Source organism: Phyllostomus discolor, chromosome 5, assembly GCF_004126475.2.
Source record: "Phyllostomus discolor isolate MPI-MPIP mPhyDis1 chromosome 5, mPhyDis1.pri.v3, whole genome shotgun sequence".
Taxonomy (NCBI): domain Eukaryota; kingdom Metazoa; phylum Chordata; class Mammalia; order Chiroptera; family Phyllostomidae; genus Phyllostomus; species Phyllostomus discolor.
Genome location: NC_040907.2, coordinates 55,310,917 through 55,331,745, shown reverse-complemented (window position 1 = coordinate 55,331,745; position 20,829 = coordinate 55,310,917). Strand labels below are relative to the sequence as shown.

General features: G+C 37.6%; 1 protein-coding gene across 2 annotated transcripts in view; it reads left to right on the top strand.

Moving 5' to 3' along the window:
- The window catches only part of ERICH3 (glutamate rich 3), a 113,852-nt gene extending 93,957 nt beyond the window's left edge, over positions 1 to 19,895 (top strand). For both annotated transcript variants that reach the window (XM_028513390.2, XM_036026293.1), the window contains 4 exons: positions 1,073 to 1,516; positions 10,843 to 10,968; positions 14,507 to 16,812; positions 17,517 to 19,895. In XM_028513390.2, the coding sequence (XP_028369191.2) occupies positions 1,073 to 1,516; positions 10,843 to 10,968; positions 14,507 to 16,794 (2,858 nt within the window). In that variant the 3' untranslated portion in view covers positions 16,795 to 16,812; positions 17,517 to 19,895. The remainder of the gene's footprint in view (positions 1 to 1,072; positions 1,517 to 10,842; positions 10,969 to 14,506; positions 16,813 to 17,516) is intronic.
- The last annotated feature ends 934 nt before the right edge of the window (positions 19,896 to 20,829 follow it).

Below are 20,829 nucleotides of genomic sequence, written 5' to 3'. Positions count from 1 at the left end.
TGTATATGTCACTCTCTTGGAGATTTAGAAAAAGCTTTTCTGGGGTAGTAATTACTAAACCATTTTTGGTCTGATAAGTCTCTAGACTGCTTATCTGGAGTATCAGTCACATAAGTGTTCTACCTGATCTCCTAGAATCTTTTTTATGGATTCTGTGGGCCCACCCTCTGTACCCTCTGCCCTCTTCAGAGGACAAGCAGGAGCTCCTGGAGTTGTTTCACCTCCAGGAATAAAGAGCCTGGAAGTGCCAAGGAATTTATGTCCCCTTACGGTGGCCTATAGTTAAGTCTGACTGGAGCAGAGTATGAAAGCCAACACCTTCCTCGAGGGAGAAAAAAAGCTAATATAATTTGGACTTCAGAGGTGCCTGTGGGATCAGGCTGAAGTTTAAATGTTTCTTGAAATAGCTCCCTTGATTGACTTCTTCCCTTCTCTGCCCTCTCCCCCACAGAGGTAGAGTTTCTCCTGGAGCATATACTATGTACTTAATATATCACTTGCACATGTATCCTCATCTCAGCATTTGCTTCTGGGGAACCTGAAGTAATACATCTTCTACACATGCACACACACACACACACACACACGAATATCACCTCAAAAGATTAATTGTGTCTAGGTATTACACAAATGCAAGTTCTCACTATACCTATCTACTAGGGGATCCTAGTATGGTGAGTATTAAAGAAGATAAAAATTTAAATTTTATTCACAGAGTACTGTGTTTGTCCAAGATCATGATGAAATACGGGCTTTTGCTGAATAAGTAAAATATTTTTCAATTTCTTCTATAACAGAATATACTTTAAAAACTTTTCCAATAAAATGGCTTTCTAAAAAAATAAATACAGTTAGGTTATAGTTAAATGTAATTTATTGTTGAAAACTTCTATAGACTCACAGATTACACGGGTTTTTATTATTTTTATCATGACAACTATGTAAAATGAATGGGAAAAAGGTATCAAGTCTCCTAAACTACACTAAATGATTTTGTGTGAATCATTAACATAATTCCCACAAACTAATTGCTTTATAAAGACAGTAATGTCACCACCTTTATGACTTGTAGATATAAAGACTGCTTCATCATCCTCATCCAGAAGTCACCCGTATTCCAGCTGCAGTGAAGACGAATCCACACTGAGGGACAGGGAGGCACATGCCGACGGCAGCCCAAACTTGAGTGTCAGAAGTTCGTCTTCTCAGGATTTGAGTGAAACCGATGAGCCAGGAAAATCACAATTTCCAATAGAGGATTTGCTAAAAATTGAAGACCAAAAGATAATAAAAGCAAATGTGGAGATCAAGCCTCTGCTCACAGAGGAAAGCTTAGAGGATGTTCTCGAAGAAGAAACAAAGAAAGGAACCCAAGTGATTGCAGACGGCTTACCTGAAAAGTCCAGGGAACATGTTTCCAGGGAAGAAAAGGGAAATTATACATACAAACTTTGGAAAGGAAGCACTGCTAAGGTGAAGGACAAAATGGCAGGTCCCTGTAGGGTGGAGAAAGGTGGTAAGTATGGCCATTGAGTTGGCCTGCCATTGTCCCCATGCATGGAAGCTGACTTTGATAATTCCATTCTGCCAAAGCTTGGGAAGTACTGTTGTGATAATGCCAAAGGGATTCAATTTTGTCCTATTTCTCTCTTTGTCACATAATCATACATCTATTTTCAGCTTGCTGTTTTCCTTCTATTGCATTTTAAAAACTGCTTGATAATTCTTATGTAGCGTGTTTCCTATTTTCTGTAAATTTCTTCCTATGGTAATTCTATCTCAAGAATCAAATAAACCACAGCAATATGTGCCTTGAAGGCAAGGGTGTGTGTGGCTTTTTAGAGGTTATAACCTTCAGTGCTATTTGTCTTTTAGCCGTATGCTCACTTACAGACATCCATAGCTAACACTGATAGGTGCTTACTATGAGCTAGTTCTAAACACATATATTAACTCATCTAATCCTCACCACTGCTCAATATTGCCCTGAGTTGGGTTCTATTATCAGCATGATTATTTTTTTACAGATGACAAAATCATGACTCAGAGAGGTGACACAAGTTGGTGATAAGCGTTCTTAGGATTTGAATTTAGGCAGGGTGGTTCCAATTTCTAAAAATGTCCTATTGTATCTGTGCAATAGGAATTTTTAGATTTAGGTGAAAATATGAAAATTTTATAGAAAACCCCAAACTTTATTTTGAGTTCTTCTCTAAAGCTGAGTAACTTCCTGGTCCAGGGCTTCCTGGGTATGTAAGATAGTTTCATTCATCAGGGAAGGGGAGCCATGCCCCAGGATAATCAGGTCCCAGTACCTTAGACACATGAAAGGACAGTTAAAAAACCGAGCTGTGTCATGTGAATAGTCGGACTGTGCCTGCCAGACTTTTGGCTGTCAGACAGCAAGCACCGTGTGCCCTGTAACTTCCATCTCTGTCGTTTCCCTGCTCTCATCTGTCTCCCCTGCCAGCATGGTGGGCATTCTTCTTGATTCCAAGACAAAATTTGTCTTCACATTTAAACATTACTAAAACCCACCTGTGTTTTAAAAGTTATGAGTACTTTCAATGTCTGTATTCCTTTTAGAAACTTCAAAGCTGTTATTAAACCACTGGGACCTACATCTAGGAATTGAGGATATTGAAGAGTTATTTTCAATTCAGATATTATCAATAACCTCTAATTTTGTACAAGGCATCATGGTCAATAAGAAATGTGTAAGAGAGGATTCCTCCCATAATGTGTTGGAAATAAGGCTTGGCATAGCAGTAACTGGACAAAGTTCAGTAGCCATATTGTAAATAAAATCAGAGAAGGTATGAATGCTGGGGGATTTCAAAGGAAGAGAGGTCCCTTTTGGTTAAGGGCACCTTGAAAGTTTTTGTGAAGGATTTGCTTGGGGAAGCCCTTAAAAGTTAAATAAGATTTTGAAGGTGGACTAGAGGAAGGTAACAGCATTCCAGGAGAGTGGGATGTAGCCAAAGATATAACCTTTAAATAAGTTGAAAAAATAACTCTAGAATGAACAGTTTGATAACATTTAGCCCAGGAGTCAAATCTGGTCTACTACCTTTTCTTTTTGTATGCCTGTGAGCTACATGCTTTTTTTTTTAATTTAAGCATTGGGGAAAAAAGTCAAAAGAATAATAATATATATGTTGTAATGTCAAAATTATGTTATATTCAAATTTCAGTGTTAGAAAATAAGTTTAATTGGAAAGGAGCCATGTTGATTCATTTGCATATTATTCTGGCAGCTTTTGCATGCAAGAGCAGAGTTAAGCTGTTGCAATAGAGACTCTGCCACCCACAAGGCCCTAACAATTCACTCTCTGGCCCTTTGCAGAAAAAGTTTCTCAACCTCTGCCCTAGGATTATAATACAAACACCCCACCCAACATTCTCTAAAAGATTTTTCCATAGAAGAGTTAGGATTCTTGTTAAAATATATTTTTAAATCTATTATAAAGTAATTCAAATCTTTGATCATCTATTTCATTGTCCAATTCAGGAACACATAATGTATAATCCAAAAAACTTGTGTAGTCTATCAATCTGTTGGTCAAAAAAGGTAGAGATATTAAAATTCAGTAGTAACATTGACATTATGATTCCTTTATTTCCACTTCAGTCAGTTAGATTGTTTACCTGGATTTATGTAAATAGACATCTTTTCTGTGAAGTGAGGTGCACACATGTAGGCTGTCTCTGGGCAGCAGATCACACGGCAGAGGCACTGAACTAGGAAAATGTCACTTGGAAGAGGGTGGGTTTTCTTTTTTTCTGGATCTGTGGAGTGAAAGTGTGTATATGTATTATTTTTCTCAAATGTTCTGGGAACCCTGTGTTCTTGACTTGATAACATCTGTAATTTTAAAACATTTTATTTTTTTTTATTAAGGTAGAGTCAAGACTAGGTTGCAAGTTTTGTGATTATCTTTCTTAAGCTCTAGTATATGTACTGGGTCTCTTTATTAGTGTTTATTTTTCATATTTACTTTATTTATGAAATAAGATTTAGAAAATAGAGAAAAGTAACTTTAAAAATTTACACATAAATTTAATCACACACAAAAAAGTCACTTTTAACACTTGGTCAGGATTTTTATTTCTAAAGTTAAGGTTTACAAATTGTGTTGTCATATTCTTATAAAATGAATACTGCCTTTTATTCTTGACTTTATGACCAAAGCATTTTTATGTTTTTATATAATCTTTATGAATACGTTTACTATCTGTCTACTATTACATTCTGTGGTTTTTCTCATAATTTATTCATTTCCATATTGTTGGATTTTTTTCACTATTATTATTCTAATTTCTTACTACTTTAAAGGTGATTATTTTCTTAGGCTAGGTTACAAGAAGTATAATTTCTGGATCTCAGAGTATTAAGATTTTAAGGTTTTGGTTGAAAATTTTTTTCTTGCAAAAGATTGGTTGAAAAGTTTAAACAATACAGAACAGATGTGAAAGCTGCAGTCTTCCTTGTCCAGTCTCTACTCTTTTCCAAGGGACAGAGAGAAAACAGTAGATAATAGTGTTTTACACGTGATTCCAGGAAATTTTACATATATACATATTTAATGTATTCATATTTTATATACACACATTATTTTATATACTGATGAAAACATGATATGTTTTGTTTTATAGCTTGCTTTATTTTTAAAACTTAAACTGTTTCTTGGGTATTTTTTCATATCAACACACATAACTGTACCTTGTTCTTATTTACTAAACATGTTAGTCCTTTATATTACCTTAGCATTTTATAACTTTGAAAACTTTCTTTCAAATGTTTTGCCTCTTGTGCAAGAACTGATGTTACAAGGGCCCAGAGGTGGTATTGTAAAGTACATGGAAAATAAGACATTCATAGCTAAAGCAAAGACCATATAAAATATTGAGAATTATGTAGAAGGATTAATACTATCAAAATTTAAGAATGAATAGATTATAACAGTTGGGTGCTGATGTTTTTAAAATATGCTCAAGGAAATAATATAATAAATATGTAAATATATGAGATAACAGAATAAAAGAAGTCATACATATTCTCAAAGATCTTTATATTAATAAACATTTCTAAGAATATTTTAGATAAAATCAACCTTGTGATTGCATCATTCATTATATTGATATTGTTGCCATGCAAAGAGATGATGGCTAGCTGTTCTTTCTTAACTGAGTCTTCAGTTAAAAGGCTCAGGGAGAGAGCAATGGGACCAAAGTTACACTTGAAATGAAGGCCATTTAGATGGCTACACATGATGCAAAACACACCTCACACAAATTAGACTGGAAGGCTGATGAAGATTGAAATGTGTATCTTTTATTTAGATTTCTGATTAAACTTTTAGGTTGAAAGGAAATGGATAAGATAATGTATAAAAGATTATCTCTCATATTTGTATGGTGCTGAATTATTTTTCAGCTAGTCAGAATGAAAACTGTGATTATATTAAAAATAGGTATATTGGCTAAAATATTACAATTAATGGTGTTTTATAGTATCTATGCTAATATAACTTAATATGAATTGTTTTCACTTAAGATCATAGCAGTGGATAAATTAAGTAAATTTACTTAATTGAGTAAAGTACTATACTCAATGCCTTTTGCATTTTAGGTTGAAAACATAAAGTGATACTTTCCTTCTAATTATTTTATAATATGTCTCAATAGGCTTTGTTTAGTCCACTAAAAACTCAAGTAAACTGATATATAAAAGATGGGTTGAATGCAGCGAAGTAAATAATGCAAAAGATTATAATTGCTAGCTACTATGAGAGAGTGTCCTTGGGGATTAATTTAGTATTAAAAAGCATAGTGTTATTTTAGTGTGTTTATTTTTCTTGGTTATTTTTAGCTCAAGCTGCCTTAATACATTGTGATACAATCTTTGCAATATGTTCTAATGGTGGAACGATTCAGATATATTAATTTGTGAAGTTAATATAATTTACACATTTTGAATGTAAAGAAAATACTAAGAATAGAGCATTGTAGTGTAAAATATAATCTAAAATGTATACAGAAGTAGGCACTTTATACTTTTATATGTGAATCAGGAGAATTCATGGTGCCTGAGCAGGTAATTCAAACTTAAATAATGTTATGATGGAGGTGCAGTGCAATTTTACCATCAGGCAAGGAGGGTAGGATGGGCCCCGTGAAAGGACGAGAAAACTGCATGTTACAATCTGCAGCCTAAACGCAACTTCTGAGGGAAATATGACAGCATGTAGTTGTTTGTTCCAATAGATTTTTTTCTGTCAATAACTATTAGGTATCTCCTTAATTCACACTGTTCTTCATGGGAACAAAACATAGTCCCTGACTATACTGCGATTGATATTCTAGGGGGAGATAAGCCTAATGAATGAAAATACACATGAAATCTAGGCTAAGTGCTAGAGGAGAAATAAATCAGGGTGAGGGGATGGAGTGTGGGACAGAAGGAGGGGTAGTGCTTTAGGCATGGACTCTCTGATGAGGAGACATTTGAGCAGAGACCTGAACAAAGTGCAGGAGTAAGCCATTCTGCCCTCTGGAAAAAAAAAAAGAAAGAAACAGAGGGAACAGCAAAGGCAAAGACATTACATTGGAGGCAAAGTTGCTGAGTGTAGGAGTGAGAAAGTAGGCCCACGTGATAGGAGAAGAATGGACAATCCAGACAGTGGTTGAAGATGAAGCCTGTGGGAAGGGTTTTATTCTGAGATAGGAAGCCTTTGGGAAAGTTTGAATACAGAAATGACATCACCTGAAAGTTGTAAAAAGACTATTGTAGCGACTGTGTGGAGGATGGACTTTAGCTTTCTGCAACTGTTAATCTTTGAACAGCTGTGGTCCTGAGTTTGTAATTAATTCTGGGTTGTTGTGGGCCATGTTTCAATGCCAAAGGCAACACAGGAACATCTTTACTGTGTAGGTGGGTGATGTTAGTTATGAATTTTGTCATGGTGAGTCATTGGGAAGATAACTGATTGGCTACACAAAGAAAGATCAAAGCACAGGGGTAGTTTTCAAGGTGACCAGGAACTTTGAATAAGCATGGATATATCTTTGCTCTGCTGTTATGGCTTTTTATATTGTTAAAATTCAGACGAAAAGTCCTTGGCAAAACTTTCTTCTGATATTGAATTACTCAGGATTCTTAGCAGGTTTGAAGGTGGAATAGCTTGTTTTGTTTCAAAACAAGCAGAGGAGAGGGAATGAATTTAGAAAGCTTGCCTACTAATATTGAAAACCATATTCTTGCTACCACTTTTCAATTCCTGAAATTGTCAAATATAGAAGGAATTGCTGGAGATTGTGACATTGTTAGCAGCAGTACAGGGACATTAAGCTGCTTGTCATTATTGGTAAAATTGTTCATTGATTACTCTTTTTCTGTGGAACACATAGAGACAGATAGATCAAAAATGTCTAAAAATATCACGCCCTTTGACCCAGAAATTCCAATTTCAGGAATTTATCCTAAAAGAATAGTTTAAAATAAGTATAAAATGATCATAAGTGGTATTTAAAGTAGCTTTATAATCTCACTCACACACACACACACACACACACACACAAGAAAATAATACCTAACACCAGGCTATTGGTTAATCAAATTTTAGTAAAATCTTACTAGAACATTTTATGCAGTTATTGAAGAATCTATTTTTATTTAATGGAATGTAGAAATAGTCACAATATATTGCTACACAAACAAAATGGGATATGAAGTGCTATCTACAGTTAAGAGTTGAGTAAAAAATACTCAGAAATCCACAAAAACGTTAACTAGTAGTTCTTTCTGTGTGGTGAAATTAGGATTTTTAGAAACTGTTCTTCTTTGTCCTTTTTATATTTTCAAGATTTAGCTAATGAATACATACTACTTTCATATTTAGAGAAAATACAGTATACATTATTTTAAAGCATGTGTTTTCATAATAAAAAAGCTAACTAACATTGTAATACAAGAATATTTTGTTATTTTATTATTATTTTTCTTTGTTTTTATTGCTGACACTATTGTAGATGTCCCCATCCCCCCAGCCGCCACCCCCACTCGGTGCCTGCCCCACCTTCCCTCTGGCCGTCACCTACTGTTGCGTGTGTCCGGGAGTCCTGCGCACGCGTTCTTTGGCTAGTCCCTTCCCTTTCTTTCACCCAGCACTGCCTCATCTCCGCCCCCTACAGCTGTCGGTGTGTTCCATGTGTCCATGCCTGTTTGGCATTTGAGTGGAAAAAATGCTTTTCTAAGAAATTCTCTGTACAGGCCTCTGTCATTTTGCTATGAAAGCTGTGAAAACTGACAATACCTTTGCTTTTCATGGTCATCTTCATGGAGAGGTAAAAAAGAAGAACCTGAGGGAAGAGGGACTAACCAGAGGGAACAAAGCAATGTGTCACATCGCTGGCCTGGGAGTCCCAGCAGGCACGGTCCTCCTTTGCTATAAGAGAAAAGTGGTTAAGGTTAGACCCTGGCCAAGTTCTTGCTTTTAAGGTTCAGTTTCAGAGGAACATCTGAAAAAACTGACCAAGTGAGGCATTTTCTCATCTCACACCTAATAAGTCCTTGATGCTCAGGCTGGGGTCTCCTTCTTGCTGACTCGGAAGCAGGCAACACCTGACTGCACAGGCTTTATCTCCTTCCAAAGCATAGCCCTCCAAGGTGAGCTGGCAGACGTGGGCAGGTGGTGCTTACCGTCCTGAGAGAGGGACTACATGTTTCATTGTCAGTGCTGAGTGAGTTGTAATTTTCAGATTATGCTAGTACTGCTTGGCATCTTAGAATAATTTTTTAGTTCAATAGCTGCTAGTTGTTTATTTTAATGATTGGTTATTATTAGTATAAACCTTATTTCTTTAATTTTTTATTGAGATAAATTGGCATACATTATATTAATTCTAGTTATGCAACATAAAGATTCAATATTTGTATAATAAGCCATATTTTTTTATAGCCTATAGAGTACTTGGAAAAAATCTTTGATATCTTGTTGGCTCTGAGGAGACAAAACTTCAAGAGATTGCTACCAAATCAGACTCCCCCCCACCCACTTATCCTACCATCTTTGGGATTTCTAATGCTCAGTCAGCAAAGCAGATTGATACGAAAAGGCCTAAAACACTGCTTATTTAAATTCTCTAGTTATGCAGTGTAACATTTCAGAGTGGGGAGGATAATATTTAACTCATATGTTCTATGTTTATAATGTCAAAATAAAAGTTTACTTGATAACAAACCCAACTATAACCTAATTTTCCTAAGTTGATATCATTTCTACACTATTATTTTAAAACTTTTCTATTTGGCATATTGTATCAATGAGGAAAATTGATGTTCAAAAAAACTTTCAAAGGGAATACATTTGAACTATAGGATGTACCTCTTCTCATTTCCATTTTTGTTCTCTTAAGATTAATACAGTTGTCATTTTATTTTCCCTGAAAAGCCACATAAGGCAGATATTTCACTGTTTCCAAACACAGAGGAATCAGTAAGCAACTAACCTAGCAATTCATCTTAAACCAAGTGAGAGACCACATCCTAGTTCTGTTTTTTTTCAAAGTACCTCAACTAAATCAGAATATCTGAGAGGAAAGAAAGCAAGAAAGCAAAAAACAAGGGAGGGAGTGAGATCTGAGAGAGAGAGAGAGGGAGGAAGGGAAGGAAGAAAAACGTGAAGGGGAGGAGGGAGGAAGGAAAGGGTATTTGGGGGACACTGTGTTCCTATCTAGGAGGGCAGACCTAGACCTAGTGTTATTTGAGTAAGCTTTGTTAACCAGAAGGTGGCATAATGGTGGGTGTCAGGGAATTGGATGATGAGCAAGGGATGTAGACAGAGACATGTCAGAAACTAAAGACAAGCAATTGATATTACAATGTTGCCTAGAATCATTCCACATTGGGTGATGCTATGTGTAATAGCCATGCTCATCATCATCATTATCATGGCTATTGTTTATTGAGTGCTTAGGCACTTGCTAACAGTGAGGGGGAAACATGCTCCACATGTATTACTTCACAGGGATGGGTAAAAGTAGGTTTACAGTTGTTTGTATGGGGAATAACACAATGATTAATAAATAATAATACAAGACTAAACTGTGTTTCGTGTACTCACAACTATACTACTACTTTTGCCCACCTCTATATTTCATCCAACCAGTAATCACTGGGTAGATATATACCTCTTTTTGACAGATAAGTAAACTGAGGCTTAGGCTTGGCCCAAAACTTGCCCATAGTTAGCAAGGAGTATGGGCCTTTGTGGTTTTGAAGTTCTGTGGTGGTAATCAGCTGTAGATAACAGGAATTTCTGCCAACAGGTTTTCCTGTCAGATTTATAGGAATCATGCCATAGCTCTTTGCTCTGTCCACCTGGAGTGAGTATTGAGGTCAGATCACTAAAATCTGCTAATAGATAAAATGCTTGTAGTATAGTCAGCTCTGGTAGTTTTAGTGATTTAAAAGAGCGGTGGTGACCGGTGTTATAAAAGCCATAACACACGCTTCTAGAAAGAAAAAGGCAACTAAACTTTTTTTTCAATCACTTCATTGCATGTGCATTTGGCAAATCTGTCACTGCTTCTGGCTGCTGTCATTTAAAAAAAATGCAAGAATTTCTTTGCATGAATTTCTTTACTTCATGATCTTCTATTGTCTTTTTAAAAAATCATAGCTTGAAAGCTGTTTAATCTTAATAGATTTCAAAAACAAGGTAATTTAATTTCAATATGTTTTTAAATTAACCCCATTTGCTGAAATGATGTGAAATAACTCAGCAATATTCCCATGACCTGTTTTTATACCTGTCGATATTTTATATGATCTCCAATCAGTTGGCCAAATATTAGCTGGAGCTGTGGAACCTGACTGCCACAGCCCCTATGATGCTGAGTCTGGTGTTAGCAGCACAGACAAGGGGGAGAAGCCCTTGACCGAATTGGAGACTGACACAGGAGCAGGTAAGGGTACATCATTACCCAGGACAAACCTTCAGAAATCCTCTGCCGTTTGGCATTTCTATCTTGCTATTCTTGTTTTCTCCTTCTTCCAGCTCTTTTCTTTTCAGCTAATCAATGTGATAGAAGGAGGTGGTTGAGAGGGCTTTGGGAGACAGTTAAAGTTGATAACATATATAAATGTTATTTTTTATACATGGGTGCCTCGAATGAAAAAAACAACAACTTTGGATTATAAAACTCACTGATAGGGTTTTCAGATCAGTCTTGTTTTATAGCCTGCCTCCCAGTTAGTTGACCAGGTAGGAGGGTTGGAGACATGGAGAGCCAAGGCACATTTCATAAGGACTTATTTGAGCTATTTTTAAAATTAGAGAAGAATTTATTGCCATCAACATATGACCTGGCTCTTGATGATGAGTATTCCAGCTGCAAGAGTGCCAGTTAGAGTGACCCATTGGGCACAATTCCATATATGTCTGGTCAAGCGTCCTGTGCCCTTGAAATCAGGATTTCCCATGTTAAGTGGATGACTTTTTTTAAAAAAAGTCCTGATTTGAACATTCATATGTGTGTGATGAGGTGGGGGGATTATCTGTTTTACTCATCATATGGTCTTGTTACTTCTACCTCTAATTTTTAGTATAGTCATCCAGCACTATGAGGTATTTGAGATTTTACTCTATTTTCAAGTGAACAAGTTAGCAAGCTATAGTTTCATGGATGCTAGCAGAAAACACAAGACTCCTTGCTCAGAGAAAAAAAAACCTTTATTACTCACAAAAAAATAGCATTAACCAGAATATTTGCACTTACACGGTTCTCTGAGCTCCAGTTTCCACTAGGCAATGTGGAGAGGGCCTGGTGACATTTGAACATGCAGTGGGTTGACCTTTAGAACAAGCACCCTGAGCCTGAAGAATCCAAATCTGTTTTAGTGGGCATTAAACCCATGGAGTCCTCCAAATGTTTTGCAATGTAGGCACTGTAGCTGTTAGATCAAATCTGGCTAAAGCAAGAACATATAATATATTGTAAGCAGTGGGAAAAAATGTAGAAAAAAGATTTGTTAGGGTTTTCTGTGTGCCGGGCACTGTGCTAATCACTTTATGATTTACTATCACAGGAGTTCTGTGAGTCAAGCATTGCTATTCCTATTTTATGGGTTAGAGAGTGAAGGCTCAGAGAGGCATTGTTTCCTGAGTAGCAGAGCTGGTGTTCTCACCCAGGTCTGTCTGACTCCCAAGCATTCACTCGTTCCAATGAGTCAAATTACCTATTTGTGAACATCGTTTGCTCTCCTATAGTCTCTTTTTGTTTCAGAAACCCATAAGGTTACCTTCAAAACACATGTCATATCTTTGTACTGATATTTCTTAGAGGGACTTCAATCACCCTTTCTCCTTTGCTTCAGGAATGTCATGTCTGACTCCCCAGCACTGTGTGTCCACACAATAGTTCAGCTGGATACCATTCATACTTTCTTTGTTGGAATTTAGACAGTATATTATTACATGGTGAGGAGGCAATTTTATTCCTGTTTTCCTGAAAGTTCTTTAAATAATCCATAATTTTAGGGACCAGTTTAGAAAAACAAAGGACTTCATTTAAATGTCTTTCATAACTGATTTTTTAAATATATTTCATGTAGGAATTTGAACAACATATATACCATAAAGGATACTCAACACATTTCTCACCATTTTAATTTAATTTTCTTTTAAATCAGGTAATAATCTGTAATGAAATAAAATGGGCCATATTCCTTTCAATGAATTGGCTACATGTTCTCTCAGTGAACATTTGGTTTAACATTTTCCTCTGGGACCTTCTAGGTACAATTTAGTAAGTAGCCACTATGAGATGCCAAGGACCACCTATAAAAGTCAGCACCAACCCAATTGATAGGCCTGAAATTCCTATGTTATCTTTTGAAAGGAGATGTCAAAAATTGCCTTCTGAATACATCTTTTAAGGAAAATGTAAAATCAGTTACAATTGCTGGCAACAGACATAAGGAATGCCAGATAGGATGTCCATGCTTTGTGTTAGGAAAGGAAATAAAGTGACAAGACAGTCCTGGGCAGGGTAGCATCCTACAGAAGAAGTGACATGAATAAGATCAGAGCTTTAGGTTTCTGAGAGATTCTTGGTAATGGGGTAGTAGGTGAAACGGCAAACAAGTGAAAGAAATGAGGAAGACACATTTGCTTACCTTATAGATTTACGTAATTTGGAGGTTGACATTCTGGTATGATAGCTTCTAGTTTGATAACAAACTAGTCCAGTGTCTTCCATAAATAAAACAATTTAAATTAATAAAAATGAAGATGACCATTTGAGAAGCTCTTGTCTTCCAAAGTATTATTTTGCCATGGGAAAATTTAAATGCTTTGGGTGTGTGGAATGGCATGCCTTTATTTATTTTGTGTAGATAATTTCAACAGAAATACCTGTGTTTGTTATTAATAAGAAATCAGTTTGAAGCCTTTTAAGAAAAACAATTGAACTTGTGTTTTTGAAGTATGATAGTTAGTAAACCCAGATTTGCCAAGGAATTATAGATGAGAACTTACGAAATACTTCAAGAAGGTTATTTATGTTGAAAATTGTCCCAGACTACAAAGTCTTGTCTTGCTCTGTGATCCTGTTTTGCCAAAGGCAAATCAGTTTCTGAACACAGATGGGAGGCATCCTGACCCATAATACAAATTGATGTCTTTAGTAAAAAGTCTTACCTTAAGCTACAAAGTTATTTGATTACCATGTCTAGATATAGTAGTTTAAAATGTAGGAGCAATGAATGGGATAATGATTAGCTCACACTGTGGTATGGTTGTGTTGCTAAATTCCCATGTGAGAATAAAAAACCTGATCAGAGGATAAGCATATTATGGTGCTATAAGGGACAATGATTTCTAAGAAGATAAAATATTCATTATTATTCTTATTGCATAATTTTTTGGCAGATCCTAATATTTCAAATGAATGTACGGGGGGGGGGTGTGTGGGGGGGGGTGGATTTTATTATTCTAAGACATGAAGTTTTTATTTATTTTCAACATTTTTAATGTTAAATTTTCCTTTATTATCAATGTGTCCAGTAAATTTGATAGCATCTCTTTTCATCATGAAAAGCCATTTTGGGGTAAGTTATAGTCAATGGTATCACAGAATGGAGAAAATGTTTTATATATAATATCATTGGCCCCATCCTGGCTGATGTAGCTCAGTGGATTGAGCATGGGCCTGCAAACCAGAGGGTTGCCAGGTGGATTCCCAGTCAGGGCACATGGCTGGGTTGTGGGCCAGGTCCTAAGTAGGGCACACATGAGAGGCAACCACACATTTGATGTTTCTCTCCCTCTCTTTCTTCTTCTTTTCCCCTCTCTCTAAAAAATAAAGAAATAAAATCTTAAAAAAAATCATTGGCCCCTTGATATTACATACAAAATATCTCATATTATATAAGATTACATATAATATCTCCTCCATGTGCACTTGGGTTAAAGTCATCTTGTTTTCTAACCTTATTTTATAGCACCACATAGGAATTCAGTAGTGGAAGACAGCACAGTCCGAAACTCAGACAAGGAATCCAAGCCAAAGAAGGAAGAAGCAGTGGAAGAAGATGAGATCCCTCAACACAGGGATGCTGACACAGTAGAAGATAAAGGGGGCACAACACTATGGAGAAAAGCAGGAGCTGATGAGCTTCCCTTGGAGGAGTGGAAGCCAACAGCAGAGCAGCCAGCTTTAGCAGAACTGTTTATAGAGGAAAGAGAGATCCCTCAGGATATAGCAGGCAGGGCGGAGGTAGAAGAGGATAAAGAGCTGAATAAAGGGGAGTTACACCCAACAGGGCAAAAAGCAGCAAGAGCCTCTGAAGGTCTAAATGGAGAAGAGGTTCCTGAAAAGCAGGCCTTCATGCAGACAGTGCTGGAGACAGAGAAGGCAGCTTCTAAAAAGGCAGTGTGTGCCAGCCAGGCTGCAGCCCCAAAGTCTGAGTGTATTCAGGAGGTAGCAGACCTGAGAGGGGCTGAAAGAGGGGTGGCTGCGAGTGAAGCAGGGTCTGAAAAGCCAAATATAGAGGACAATGAAGAAGAAGCATCCATAGACCAAGGGGACATGGAACCCGAGCAAGACACTGTGTCCGAGAGAGAGGATGTTTTAGAAGAGGCAATACTTGGGGGAGAGGAGCCAACCAAAACAAGGGAGGCAGTTATGAGAACTGAAACACCTTTGAGCTCCTCAACTTCTGACAAAGCTGAGATAACCCAAATGAAGGTTTTGGAGGAAAGCCTGGAAGAACTTTGTAAGAAAGATGAGAAAAGGAAGGAAGTTGAGACTGAGGTAGAATCTAATAAGGAAGGTGATAGGAAAGAAACATTACCTGAGGTACTAGATACAGAAAGAAAGAGGTTGAAAGCTGAGAGGCCAAAAACACCTCTGGGGGAAACTGAATCTGAGAGAGAAGAGGTGACAAGGGCAAATGCTCTTCAGGATGAAGACATTTTAGAAGAAGAGCAAAAGTTTAAAGGGCAAGAGGGGGAAATTGTGGAGGAATTAAGAACTGAGAAAGAGACACAAGATGCCCAAAATGAAATGGAGTGTGATGTTGAGAATGAAACACCCATGGAGGCCTCTGAATTGATTGAAGACACAATGTGGCAAGAAGATTCACTGAGAGAGAGGGAGGTGACCATGTCTGAAACAGCACCTGGATTTGAAAAATCACCGGAAAGCATAAAAGCTGTGAGGAAAGAGGGAGGAGGGGAAAGACTGAGAGGATCTGGAGACACACAGTATAAAGGCAAAGCAGAGCCACTCTGCGGAGAGAATGTGGCTCTGTCTGAGCAGGAAGAGGGCCCCAGCCCTGAGGGTGAGAGTGTGTTAGGAGCTCCTGAAAGTGACCCTAAAGGACAGGCGCAGGCAGCTGAGGTGACGATCACAGCCACAGGTGAGGCCCAGGAGTGTGCAGCCAGAGATCAAGATGACCCCGTGGGACTGGAAAGGAGGGAAAAAGAAGGGTCTTTACAAGAGGGACAAGAAGTGGGGGCCACAGCAATGGCCCAAGAATATATTTCTGAGGGAGATCCCATGATGGCAGGAAAGTTGTGTGAAGAAGTGATGGATGATAAGGAGGAGGAGGTGGTGGATAAAGAGTGCACTTTGCAGACAGCACTGATGAAGGCTGGGCACACGGAGGGGGATGGGAGCTTGCAGGGAGGAATGGTTGTGGCTAACAAAGACCTCCAAGAAGGAGGAGCAGTGAAAACAGCCAAGGAGAAGACAGAAATGTTGGCAGATTTGAACACAGCCAAGGGAAAAACAGAAGCAAATACAGCCTCCTCCTTTTCAGATGTTACTGGCGAGGAACCTTGGCACAAAGTGGATGAGTTACTAGGGAAAACAGCAGCTGCAGAGAAGGTGGTGGCTGAGGAAATAGCACTGAGCATGGAGAGGGTGCCAGCAGTGGGGGAAGTGACAGTGACTGAAGCATCAGAGGCTGAGGTGGAGGCTCTAGGAGAAGCTTCAGTCCTGGAAGGGAAGGTCCCACAGCTAGAGCGAGATCAAAAGGAAGGGGAAGTAGGAGCGGAGGCAAGGATGGGGAGCCATGGTGGGGTGCAGGAGTCAGGGGAGGCTGAAGATTTCAGACTAGGATTATCCCAAGAGAGAGAGTCAGAGCAGAGTAGAGAGAGCCTACAGGATATGGGAGTATTCCCTGTAAAAGCTGATTGCCCTGGAACCCAAGAAAAGCAAGAAGAGCATATGGTGCAAAGAGAAAGTGAGAACATGGATGTTTCCCTGATCAAAAAGAAGGCCTAAGAGACTTCACAACAGATGGTGAGTTTAGGCCTGATCATTTGCAGGATTAAACAAATACACCACCTGGGGTCCCTTCCCCTTTGGGCTGGCTCATCCCTTTATCAGTCCTTGTATGCCCATAGCACATAGGCTTCAGTCTGTGCTGCTTAGCACCCAACCTGTCAGGACAGGTTGGGTGAGGTGCAGGTGGGGCCAAAGTACCCCCAAGGAACCACCTCTACTCCTTTTGCAACTCCTAAATCTCATCCTCTGAGTTTGCAAGCACAGTTCTCTGAATTAGTGAGATGCCTATTTCCCTTACAGAGCCCAAAGGGGAAACACAGAGGAGAAGGGGCCATAGAGATGTGGCTCAGAAGGAAAGGAACAAACTCTGTTCGGGGATTCATTTCCCTTTTAGTGTTTAAAGGAACAGCTGTGATTATCTGCCTTTAAATGGGCTCTATGCCATAATTTCTGCAGTTTTGGGAAGTTTAACATATATTTGTATGTATAACATACGTAGCCACAAATATATAAAATATTAAAAAGTTAAACATATAAAAAGTATAAAATACATGTATATATGTAAAATATTAAAGACTGTAACAAAAGATCAAATTATTTCAAGCATTTCTTGTTTACCGATTTCCTTGATGCCCTCATATCCTTAGTGCCCCATTTCTACCATCCTGAGTGATTATATTCATAGTTCTACTATCTTGGTTTTTTTTATTACTTTTTAGGATATTTTAAAGATGTCTTCTGGAAGACTTGAAGAATGGAGAAAGATTCACCCAAACATCTTGCTGGGACTTTAAATTTTATCTTTAAAAAAGAATCACTCTGCTTGTCTGAACTGCTTCCTAATCGGTCAGTGCTGGTTGGAAGGACAGCGGGTCCCTTGAGAACATGGGGTCCGTGGTTCCTAATGGAGGACCCTAAGGCTGGTACACAGCCCACAGAGCTAGGGTGTCTGTATTCAAATCAAATGGGCAGTGTTCAGATGCTTGAGTTTTACCAAAGATCACTGAAAGGCCCAGTCCTGACTGACACTTGGGGTTTGTTTAAATTCCTTTCTATTTGTAATCAAATATTAGTCCCAGTTTTTTACATGAGAGTTTTGTTTAAAATCTCTACCTGGGGCTTTAATGACTTGGTCTGTGAAAATGCTGTCTAAAGAAAGGTCCTTCCACATATACTCAGTGCTAGAGATTGCTCCAGACCTATAAAATGATTCCATGGCACATATAATCACTTATAAATGGTCATTCCTTCTATTTATGCCTGAAGCGCAATTTAAAGTGCAAATCTTATTTCAAAGCACCCTTTGTTTCTTGTCTGGGTTTCTGTAGTTTTGCTTTCTGAAGTAGACAGGAATGTTTGTGGAATTTTGTCCCTGGGGGCCTTATTTGTGGGGCCACTCAGATTTGAATCGTAATAGTAAATAATTTAGCTAATGAAATGAATAACAATAACTATAGTAGGTAAATGTCGCACATGAGCACATACACCCACATTCTAGACTCTAGACTGTTTTGCTGATGCAGTTCAATGGAAAAGAAACTTGGATTAAGTTAGCATGCTACTCACCTTCCCAAGTTCTGTTATTTCAAACCTGTGAACTAACTAACCTCAGAGTGCATTAGAAATCAATAGTCACAATCACTGTCTGGATTACTCCCTGATATTGCTAGAAATAGTTGTGTATCAGGGTGCCTATTGAGGATTTTGATTTCTTCAAGACATCTGAGTTCATACACCAGCACTCCAAAGGACACACATGTTTGGCTATCTTTTCTCCTCATGAGGAGGTGAAAGAAAATTTCCTAAGGCAGTAATTTTTCAGCTGGACTACACATTAGACTTTTACGAGACATTTTCATGAATGCATGAATGATTCAACCCCTGGTTCCACTTCAAAGACTCAGATTTAATTAGTTTTAGATGGGTGTAGGTGTCAGTTTTTGGTTTTGTTTTTTAACCCAGTTGATTCTACTATATAGTCAAAATTAAGGATTGTTGCTCTAAATCATCATATAATCCATGCTGGCTCCTTATGGTGACTCTCAAAATGTGATCAGGGCATGAACCTCACTGGGAGTACTACTTCCTGCCCTCGTATCACACCCATTAAATTGGAGACTCTGCAGCAGGGTCTAGCAGTTGGGGATTTTAACGAACCCTCCACGCAACTCTTGTGCAGTCTAAGGTCTGGAAACTGCTCTTTTGGACTGTTGATTGTACTGAGGATTAGTCTCCGTCGAAAAATGGATTGTGGAAGCATTGTGAACTTTCTCTCTTTGTCTGTCTTTTTTTTTTTTTTTTCCTGTTGCTCTTTCTGGTTTACTTTCTTTCTCTAGGAAAGGGTACTCACTATGAAAGTGATGAATTCAGCTTTAAACTCATTTTTATTATGACTGTAATGATGTAAACTCATTTTTATTATGACTGTAATGATGTGTATGTGAAGCCCTTCGGTCCCACCCCCTAGTGAGGATATGGCACTCGTGGCACATCACAGATCACCTTTGTTTTCTGAGTGAATTTCACCTACATTATATTCAATTTCATTTATTACTGAGCTGCATTGCTGTGAAACTCTGCAGTATTTGTTCCTTGATCTCCACCTCGATGCTACAGAGCACTTTGAATACATAGCACTTTATGGGAAAACTTGTAAACTTGTTAATTCCCTTGAAGAAGGAGTTTTGTACAATGTGTTAAGTGGAAATTGCATTGGATTATTTTTATATTTAACACATTCCATCGAAACATTCTGTAACGTGATTCAACAATCTGCATGTGGGTTTAACCGTGAAATTGTGTTGTGATAGTTTGACTAAATGAATCCTTTCTCGGCAAATACTATGTTGATAAAATTATTGGTATGTTCTACTGAACTTATTTTTTCCTAGTTTCATTACCAAAATCATAAATAAACCATATGTTTACAGATAAGACATGTGAATGGTTCTCTATGAGTGCCTAGATTTTTAAAAATCTCCTTTGTTCTTTCCTTACAAAATTTAAACTCCACAGAGCAGAGCAGAGAGAATTACTTTCATTGGACTGTATCTGTTTATATTGACTATCTGCATTCATACATGTCTTTTACATGCATGGGATCATACAAAGGAAAATTATTATTACCATATCATAAATAAGTAAATAGAAGCTCCATAAAGTTAACTGGCTTGTTTGAAATCATGGTCAGTCTCAGGTCTTCTTACTCTAAACTCCATTTTGTCAAACACGCTGCTAAGAAGAGGTGTATATATGTATACACTTTCTAAGAAGAGGTGTATATGTGTATGCTAAGATACTATATGTGAAACTCTACATATTTCCATTACTCACAGAAGGAAGGAAAAACTTAACAAAGAAATAAAAAGTAAAGTGAGTTTAAGAATGCCTTTAAAGAATTCTAGCAGTATTTATTTTCTGTTCTCTTAAATCTCTTGCTGCTGGCCTTGGCGATGGGAAAGTTTTTTTCAAATGACACAGTCAGGTGGTATGGAAAGGGAAAGATGAAATCTAATTAATATACCCTGTATCTGCAAGAAGAGTTATATTTCCCGCCACTTTCAATCAAAGAATATGGTAAATTATTTTAAAAATTCCAGAAAACAATAGTCAACCAAAGTAAAGGTAGGCACAATTAGGCTACTTAACTTTTTTGAGTTAAGCCTTTTCTATGGCTTTATGCACTCTCATGTTATAAATTTAAAGTATAGTTGATTTTCTTAACACTTCTAAGATTAATAATTGTGCCCCAGTGATTGCCCTTAGAAAATGATTGAGAAAAGAAAAGAAAGCTTTAAGAAAATTTATCTAGTAAGTGAAATATTTCAACAGCTTCCAGGACAGGCAGGAGAGGCCACTTGTGCCCTTGGGTAATATGTCCTTCCAGTCTTCTGTAACACCTGATTGTGTCATTTAAAAAAAGTTCCCTGTCACCATGCCCAGGAGCAAGAGGTACAAGAGAACAGGAAATAAATACAGCTAGAATTCTTTAAAAGTCACTATTAAACTCACCCTTTTTTTCCCCTAAGGTTT